The 9,645-nt window shown below is 53.4% G+C and overlaps 1 protein-coding gene across 2 annotated transcripts in view; it reads left to right on the forward strand.

The window, feature by feature from the left end:
* Nucleotides 1–3,637: 3,637 nt before the first annotated feature.
* Rab35 (RAB35, member RAS oncogene family) overlaps nucleotides 3,638–9,645 on the forward strand; it is a 15,085-nt gene continuing 9,077 nt past the window's right edge. The window contains exons 1-2 of one of the 2 annotated variants that reach the window (XM_021162508.2): nucleotides 3,638–3,862; nucleotides 9,269–9,319. In XM_021162508.2, coding sequence (XP_021018167.1) covers nucleotides 3,811–3,862; nucleotides 9,269–9,319 — 103 coding nt within the window. In that variant the 5' untranslated portion in view covers nucleotides 3,638–3,810. The remainder of the gene's footprint in view (nucleotides 3,863–9,268; nucleotides 9,320–9,645) is intronic. The other variant, XM_021162509.2, reaches the window with a different exon arrangement.

Consider the following 9,645-nt stretch of genomic DNA (forward strand, 5'->3'; position numbering starts at 1 on the left):
AAAAAAAAAAAAAAAAAAAACCATATAAAATGATGATGATGACGATGATGAATGAGGAAGCCCGATGATATAGCTCAGCTGGTGGAGCGCCTGCCCAGCGTGCACACAGCCCCTGGATCACTCTGTAGAGCCACACAGAGGCCCGGTGTGGTTTTTTATGTTCACTTCCACATTTTTGCATGACCACAGCCCTCAGATTTACCCAGATACCACAGGTCCCTGTGTTGACCTAACCCCAGCACTGCAGACTTCAGGGTGCCACCCTTCCCCAAGCCCTCAGGGGCTCCCTCTTCTCTACCCTGCAGCCTCACATCCCATCCCTCCTTCTGGACCTCTGAGGAGCCCTGGTTGGTCTCCGCCTCCCTGTTCACTGCCGAGGTTGAAGAGTAGAGGCCCGCCACCCTGAGCTGCCTTGGCTCCCCGTCCTCATATGCTACACTTCCTTCTGTCATCCCCGTGGCCTGTCCTCCCAAGCACCTCAAAGGTAGGTTTTAAATTTCGCTTTCTGCTAAGTCTCTGGATGCTAAGTGCCAGGCATGAAGTAAGTCTCAATAATTGTGGCAGTTTTTTTTTTTTTTAATTTAGAAACATTTTTTTTTTTTAATGTACAGGGGCAGTTTGCATGTACGTTTAGGCACCACATGCGTGCCTGGTTCCTAGAGAAGTTTAATAGAGGCTGTCTCTTCTCCTGGAGCCTGAGAGTCATAGACATTGTGAGCGAGCTGCTATGTGGGTGTTGGGGACCAAACCAGGTCGTCTGCAAGAGCAAGCGCTCCTCCGCTACAGAAACACCTCTCCAGCCTCACTAACAGCTGGACGGATTCCCGATTTGCTCCCCTACTATGAAGAAGCTGTGGGTGGTGTTTGGCTTCTGGGTACATCTAGTAAGCACTTCCGTATTTATTGAATTAATGAATCAACGAAGTGAATTTGTTGCATGGACCCAGCTACCAGGTGATGTCGAAAAAGCAGCTGTGCCTGCCTGTCACTGTTTGTCTCATTTGTAACTGCCCCGTCCCGCTCACCACACACGTTACCCGCAATCATTAAAGCTCTGTGGCCGTGTGCAGCGTGCTCCTGCTGCGGGTCTGTGACAAAGCATTCCAGTGCTGCTTTTCTGACGGGGATCTCCCGAGTTAGTTCTAAGGTAGGAAGATAAGCTGTAGCCCGGGACATGGGGACAAGGTCTCTAGCTTCGGGCTGTCCTGATCAGCCTGCAGTAGTTCACACGTGACACACGGCACATGTGTTTTTGGGAAAAGCTCTTCACTGACTGCAGCCAGGTAAACGTTAGACAGTGTTTTCAGAGCGTTTGCTGAGAGACTCATTTTGGGATTCCAGAAGCATACCCTGGCCTCAGGGAATTCCCCCTCCATGCCAAAATTGATGATTCTCACAGGGTGTGATAGCGGCTGTCTGAATACAGCTGACATTCAAAGTGTGCCTCTGTTCTGGTGTCACCATGAAGTCTTTGTGACGGACTCTTCTCCTTCCCTCTTGCTAACAGAGACAGTCTGTGTCCTCTGAAGTATAGTATAGTATAGTAAATGGTAAGAGGCCATTAAATAGTTATAGAATAAAGGCAGGAATTAACACCCACTGGGTTCCAGGTGACATATGGGGCAGAGCTGGAAATCTCATCTTCCTAGAGCTGTTCTGCTTCACCCCACAGAGAGTCCTGCGTTGACAGGTTGCTGCTCTGGGACTGTGGGAAGTCCCCTATAGGAAACAGCTCAAAGATGAGCGAGCCCTTGCAGAATGAGTAACATTGGTCCCTGTGACTGACGACGCATAGCCTCACATTTACAGTATTCTGAGGAAACAGACTCTGAGGCCCCTTGACTATCCAGAAGCTATTCAGGGGCGGATTTCAAAGCTGGCATTGAAACTGCAATCTTTTCAACCTAGGAGCAGGCATGAAGATGACCTGACCCGATGCTTTATGGGCCAGGGAGACATGGAGTGCTTACCTGAAGTCTACCCTAATCCTAAGACTTCTTGCTTTCCATCTGTCTCCTCTAAAATGTTTTGAGGTTTTTCTGTTATGTGTCTGAATGTTAGTCTGAGTCTATGTCTACAGACCACATGTCTGAAGTGTCAGCCAAGGCCGGAGGGTGACATCAGTTCTGAGACCCTGCTAAGGCGCCATGGGGGGTGGGAGAGGCTGAGGATTTAAACAGCTTCCTCCGGAGGAGCAGCCAGTGTGCCATCCCTCAGCCCCTTCCCTGTTTCTTAAAAAAATGCCAATCAAAGGAATAGCAGGAACCTGGCCAGTCCCAGGAGTTTTCAATCAAGAACACTCAGCACAGCGAGCGTCTCTCCTCAGCCGGTATCTTATGATTCTAGGCTCGTGTTCATCTGACATCACCAGGCTTGCTTTGGGGAAATAAAGAGTTCAAGCAAGACCTGGATCAGACACTGTGTGTGCTGTTCAAGGACCTTGGTCTGCAGTACCTTGAATAACAAGAAAATTATGAACTGCATAAATCTACCAGCAGCGGAATCGTTAAGGAATAGCACAACCATCAGATGGGGGCACCACGTGGTGACGACGCAGTTAAATGATTGATGGCGGCATACCATTGAACTGCGAGAGGCACATGGGTGCTTAGATACTCTGAAATGTATGGGAAAGCATGTATCCATTAGATTAGTAAGTGTTTCATGCTGTCCAAGAAACTTTAAAGGAACACTAATGTCAACTTTGATTTCAGTAAGCGTCTGTATTTTGTTGTTTTGTTTTAAACACTAGCACTGCTTCTTACGGGGAAGATTAGGAGTGGGCTGTATCCCCAACAGGTGCTTGACTGGAAAGCACTGGAGAGCAGGAGGAAGCAGTGACAAAGAGGCTGGGGGTGGAGCTCGGCTCGCAGAGCGTCTGCCTAGCATCTGCGAAGCCATGGGTTCGAGTCTCAGCACCACATTAAAACCGGTCTCAGGAGGTACAGGTGGGATCAGAAGTATATGATTACCCTCGGCTACTCCGGAGAGTCAGGAAGCCACCCTGGGCTACTTGAGAACTTGTCTGGAAAAAGTAAAAAACCACAGGGATGGGGCAATCCCTGCAGACCTCCAGGGAGGATGGCGATGGCATCGACAGCGCTCGGGGACTGGCAGGTGGGCTTCCGCTCCAACTGGAAAAAAACCTGGGGCTGGCTCCGCGCTGCGTACGGTGGAACGGCGCCCCCGGGAAACTGAGGCAGAAGGAGCAGACACGCCGGCGAGCAGGGTGCGTGCGCCTCACGGATCCCAATCCGGAACCGCTACCCGTTCCGCCAGGGGGTCGTGCGTCCGGGATCGTGGTGCTCGGGGTGTGACTTCCTCCCCAGCGCTGACCTCCAGGCTTCAGCCCCGCGGCAGGTTGTCACCTCTCTTCCGTCGGGCCCTGCGGAACGGCTCCGTTCTCCCGGGGATCCGCAGCTCGCTCGCTCCCTCACTCGGACCTCGGCCGGAGACCGTGGCGCACTGCGCGTGCGCGGAGAGGGCGCGGCCGGCCGGGGCTGCGGCTGCGCAGAGGCGGTTCCAGCCGCCGCGCCTGCGCAGTGGCGGGGCGGGGCGGGAAGGAGGGAGGCGGCGGCACCGGCGGCGGCTGCTGAGGAGGAGGAGGAGGAGGAGGAGGAGGCGGAGGTGGGGGAGCGGAGGGAGGTGTTTCTGTCAGTTCCGGCTGTTTGTTCGGGAAGTGGATCCGCCGCTGCCGGAGCAGCCGGGAGGGAGCTGCGGATCGCGAGGCCAGGACCGACCCCGCCCGCCCAGCTCGCCCGCCCGCCCGCCCGCGCGCGCGCGCCCGCCTGCCCGCCGCCCCCGCCCGCCATGGCCCGGGACTACGACCACCTCTTCAAGCTGCTCATCATCGGCGACAGCGGTGAGGGCCGCAGGGGCCGGAGGCGGTGCGGGCCCTGCCGGGCGCGGCCCGCGGGGGCCTCGGGGCGGGCGGGCGAGCGGGGCGGGAGGGCGAGCGAACGAGGAGGCGCGGCCCGCGCGGGGCGGGAGGCGCGGAGCTCGGCTGGGTCGCAGGCCCCCGGGGGGCCGCAGCGAGGGGACTCCGGGGTGGCTCCTCGGCTGGTCGGGGGGCACCGAGGGCGCGGGATGCATGCACGGCCCCGGCGCTCGCTCCTGCCTCACGTGTGACCTTGGTCAAGTCGCGCGATCGCTGGAGTTGGAGAGAGCCGGGTTCGAGTCCCGGGAAGGCAAGCTTTTGCCACTCTGTGACCTTGGGCGAGTTGCCTCGCCTCTCTTGAGCCTCAGTTCCTGCATCTGAGAAGTGGGGACTTGTTAAGCTGAGTGGAGGGAGGATTCGGTGAGCTGAAAGTAGGGAAAAGCGCCTGACCCGGCATAAAGTAACCCTCTAAGTAACTCACAGTTAGTGTTAGCAGCATGAGTCGCCCTGTGAAGACTCAGCGCTCCGTGAAATGGGGGTATTTCCAGGACCCGTCTCCGGGTTGCCGTGCGCTTGGATGAAGTGCGGCAGGTACAGCCATGAGCGCATTCCTGCAGAATTGTTACTAAGTCTCAGCAAGGTTCAGTTCTCATCTGTGGAATGGGAGTGGTAGATTTGCCTGCCAGGGCTGATGTGAGCACACACTTAATGAAGGGACTAGTGTTTGGCACACAGTAGGTGGACAGTGTTTGCTGTTCTCTTACCTGGGTGCTTCATTCAATATTTTAAGTGCTTTGTGTACGCACACACACACCACACACCTTTCAGGACCGCGCCATCTCTGATTCATAGATCAACTTCTGGTACCCAGTGCTTAAATGCACTTGGTCAGTGAATGAGAGTCACACTGGTTTCTGGCCAAGGATGAAGCATTTTAGAGGTGTTTGGAGTATGGCAGGTGACCGGGTCCTGTGGGGTGACGGTGAGTTCAGGGAGGCAGGCCCAGGATGTTTAGGGGAGCTTAGCTGAGGTGCTAGGAATATGTGATGTTTTAGGAAGGAGGCTGGCGAGCAGCTAAGTTTATAGATCAGACTGGAGTGTGGGATAGAGAGGGTCATGTGACTTGAGACAGCCAAGTTGGTGGTAGAGCCTGTGGATTGTCAAGGAAATAGAGCTCTGTGTCCTGTTCCATTCCCCCCCCCCCCCACACACACACACTTAGGATATAAGGCTTGTTGGGTGAAGCTGTCGTAGACGGGACATGGAAATAAGTGGATTTGGTCTCACGGGAGAAGCTGGGTTGGGGTGTGGTTGGTGGCTTGGATCCAGTGGAAGATGGCTGAAGTCTTAGGGGGTTGCTGTTGGGGGGGGGAAGGTGTCGGGAAATGCTAAGGCCTAAAGGATGGGGTAGAAGAATAGCTGTGTCTGGGAGCGGAGTTGGAAAGCTGGAAGACTGACCTGTAGTGGTTTGAATGAAAGAAAACCAGGCAAGCTGTGTAGATAGACTTGAACTTGGACCCAGCTAGTGGCATTCTTCTGGGCTCTTGAGGGTTTGCTGACATTATGGTGATCTCTCTCCTTTCAGAGCTAAAGTCAGCCCGCTGTGGTCAGAGGTCTTTATCCCTCCTCAAGATGTGGCCAGTGTTAATATCCAAAACTTGAAAGGCTAAACTCAGCAAGAAGATGTAGCTTGTTGGCATTTTCTCTTCTGTGAAACCCAGGAAATGGTTTCTGCCTGCTTTCTTACGGTGCACCTCGCATGGTGTATTGATTTTTTTTTTTTTCTTTTTGCTCAGAAGTCAGGTGTGGGGAGAGGACTCACTGGTCAGTCTCTGTGTGGACTGGCTCCAGATTCGGTGTGAGTGTATAGGCCTGGCTTATGGGGAAGGAGGAGACACTATGCTGTTGGGTTTCTCCTGCCACGGAGATGACACTCAGGAACCTGGGAGGTGGAAGCCAGGGAGCGGGGACCATGACATCACCGCCTGACTGCCCTGGCCCCTTGAGTGTGTGCTTCTGAAGGTGTAGCAACTGATCCACAGGCACTGTGCTATCTGATTCTCACCCATGGTCTCTGTGGTTTGTCAGATAAGGAAACCAAGGCTCAGAGGAGAAGCCTTCGCTACCCCGAGCTTTAGCAGCAGAGCTGGGAGTTCTAATCCCGTGTGCTAACCCCGAGAGCAGGCGGCATTGGGCTGGCAGGCAGCGGGCCTCACCGGATCCTAGTGTAGCGGCTTTCAAGTCTAAGTTCTCCTTCCCCCCTCCACCATGTAGTACACACTTCTGGAATGTATTCCCTGGGCACGGGCATCTTTTCCTTATACCCGAGGTCCTGTCCTCTCAGCTGTCCTGACATTGGCTTTTCGTTTGTAACCGTACCCACTGGTGCCAGTCACCCTCATTCTCAGAGCCTGGAGGCTACACTAGTTAAAATCCTTCTCTTAACAGATGTGTAGACAGGAGCTGGAGGTGGGCGTGGTTGGTCTGCGGGTACAGGAGAATGTGGTCACTGAGGCAGAGTTAAAATTGATGCCGCTTTACCTGAGTTTGCAGCAGGCTGGTTAGGTCTGTGGCCCTAGAGGAGAGCAGTGGGCAGAGCTGGGGAAGGTCTGTGGTACCATGCAGGGGTGGAGGGTGGTCAGCGGTGGCATCAAGTATAGCATAGCAGGCCTTCAGGCTAAGTGGTGGAAGAAAGTGCTGCTGTGCTGGAGGTGGGCCCTGGGCTTCTTCATTGGGTGCTTCTGTAGGGTAGGTAGCAGCTGGGATAGTTGGGAGGTGGCACGTCTTGGTTTCTGTTCCTCTCAGGAAGAGCAGAGTTGGAGGTTGGTATCAAGTCCCATGGCAGCAGACCATGTTGTGACTAGTGGGTTTTCTGCAGCCAAGGATTTCAAGTCCTTGCTGGCACTGCAGATGGTACCTCTCTCTCCCTTGGCTATAACAGATACATGAGATTAGGATAATTGATGATTGATGATGGTGGTGATAATAGAGGTGGTAAGGGTGGTGGTGGTGGTAGTAACAGTGGTGATGATGGAGGTGGTGTTGGCAGCCAGATGTGGTATTGCACATCTTGAAACCAGCACAGGCAGGTGGCTTTGTGCTGCTGAGGCCAGTTTGGTCTGCATTGAGAGTTCCAGGCCAGCCAAACCCTGTCTAAGGGTTCGGGAAAAAAGGATCCTGCTGTCTCCTGCCCCTGAAGTTTTGAGCACTGCTTCCCTGGCGGCTGGGGATGCTGCTGTAATAGCATTGTGTAGCATGGCTTCACTGAGACTGTCAGCTTGTGGAGGGGCATTTAGATGGTAGCTATTAAGTCCTGGGCTCAGCTCATGGCTCTGAATGAACACATAGGGTGAGGGAAGGGAGGTCTAGGTCCTGGAGAATTCACTGCTCAGTGGCTAGAAAGAGCTTTTAGCTGAGTAAGCTGGACTTAGAAGACTTTCAGGAGGAAGCAGAGGCACCAGTGGGCCAATGGGGTGTCAGTGACAGGCAGACACAGGACCAGCCCAGAAGCTGGGCTGTCTTCGGGTTTAGCAGGAAGCCTCATGGCGGAACAATGAGGAAGTGGTGCAAAGCAAGGGCATTCATTGTGAGCAGAGGCTGAGCTACAGGTGCGCTGGATGCTTTGACTGGTGCTCAGCAGCAGGGCATCCTCCCCAGACCCTCCTAGGGAAAGTAGAACCCCGCTGGACTCAAGTTCTTCACTGGAGTGGCCTGGAGAGGGTGTCTGGGTTGGGTTAGAAACAGTTGTACAGCTGTCTGCAGCAGTGGTTTGCAACCTCGGCTACTTGAGCGCTGGCTGGGGTGGAACAGCGCTGTCTTTCAGAACTGGAGTCAAGCTCTGGGCTTCTCTCATAATAGGGACATACACTTAAATTTTGATTTTAGTCACGGGGCATTTTTGATGTCCTGGGGTATGATTTGGTACCTCTGAAGGCATTTCTGTCCGACATAGAACAGAAGCAAGGTGTATGGAAGCCATGGGATCACTTTATGCTGGTTCCTGTAAAGGCTGAACGAGGAGGATGGGCCGACAGAACATGCTCTGCTTATTTATACATGTGTGTGTGTGTGTATATATATATATATATATATAGCTTTTGGCTGCTTTTGTTTTAAGTCATGCTTCATTACTGGGATACACTGTGCTTGTTCTTGTGTAGCAGTTCCACAGAAGTGAGGATGTTAGGTCACAAGGTCTAGGGTATTTAAATTTTTCTTGGTACTGCAAAATTGCTTTTCAAAGAAACTGAAGTCATTTGCATTTCTACTAAAGGGGCTGAAAATGCCCCCATTCAGGGCTAGGAGTATAGTTCAGTTGGTAGAATGTTTGTTTCACATGCACAGAGTCCTGGGTTCGATCCCCAGCGTCCCTATAGCCCCAGTATTTGGGAGGTAGAGGCAGAAGAATTGGATTCAAGGTCATCCTGTACTACAGTGAGTTCAAGTCTGACTGAGGCTAGGTGGTAATTAATCTCCAACAGCACCACCCCCCAAAAAAGAGGGGGAGAAGGGAAAGGAAGAAGGAAGGAAGGATGGAAGGATGGAGCAAACAAGCTGGCAGGCTCTCAGCAGAGGTGTCCCGCAGGGCTCCAGAAGCCTGGACTTGAACCTGGGCTGACTTTTTACTGGAGGAACCTTAGGTCTTAGCTGCTCATTCCAAGCCCTGGTTTCCTCATGTGAAGAGACAGAGCTGGAATTCTTGGGAGCATCAGGAGCCACCACACAGACTTGAGTGTGCGATCATCTTTATTCTGAGGCTGGCTGATCTGGTCACTTTGGGGTGGTGGAGGCAGAGGGCAGGAGGCAGGTTGGTGTTCTTGCCAACCAGAGTCACTGTGTTTAGCGGTCTGGAGGGGGGCGGGGCGAGCAGGCAGGCATGTTTATTTACAAGGCACATCAAGGAGCTGCATTGGCAAGTCCAGAGGCCCAGGCACTAGTGTGGTGGTCGCCAAGTAGGGGTTCTGGTTGTGCGATCCTCACTTTCTTCACCTACATAATATCCCTGATAAAATCAGGGGCTCTTTCCACCTTTGCGTTTCTTTGCAAACTAAAGTGGCATGAAGTTTGCTGAGGACGCACTTGGACAGGTCTCGTTTGCTTGACCTTCCTCTTGCTTGTCTCTGTTGTCTGGTGTCTTCCTCCAGGCTGCTGGGGCAGCCCTCAGAGCAGGGCCTGGGCATGAGTCCCTCCGTCATCTCCCCCAGAGAGTTTGGGAGCAGCTTGTCTTACATGAGACGGAGGGAAAGGTCAGCGACTGAGTGGAAGATGTTCTTGGTGTGCGGGGAGACAGGCTGCCCTTGAGAAGAGTTCTGGCCCCACTGGGCTAAGGAAGGATGGACTAAAAGGAGGAACCACCTCCCCCCAGCTTATCTCATGTGCTCTGTGTTGCAGGTGTGGGCAAGAGCAGCTTGCTGTTACGATTTGCAGACAACACCTTCTCAGGTGAGTCCTCCCTGAGTGCTGTTGGGGTGTTTGGTTTTGGGATCCCCGACCCTGTCCCAGAACCCATCTGCTCTGTCTGATTCTGGATGAGGGAAAGTGGGGCTCTGGGGGCTCAGGAAAGAAGCCTCCGTGTTCTGCTTGGTCCATCTCGTCACAAAAGGCCTCTGCTGGTCCCCACTTCCCTACCCAGAGTCTCTTTGTGTTCACATTTAGGAGTTTAAAGTCCTACTACATATACTGGATGGTACATATCTTTGTTTGTTTGTTTGTTTGTTTGTTTCAAGACAGGGTTTCTCTGTATAGCCCTGGCTGTTCTGGAACTCACT

This window comes from Mus caroli, chromosome 5 (assembly GCF_900094665.2).
Source record: "Mus caroli chromosome 5, CAROLI_EIJ_v1.1, whole genome shotgun sequence".
In the NCBI taxonomy this organism is placed as follows: domain Eukaryota; kingdom Metazoa; phylum Chordata; class Mammalia; order Rodentia; family Muridae; genus Mus; species Mus caroli.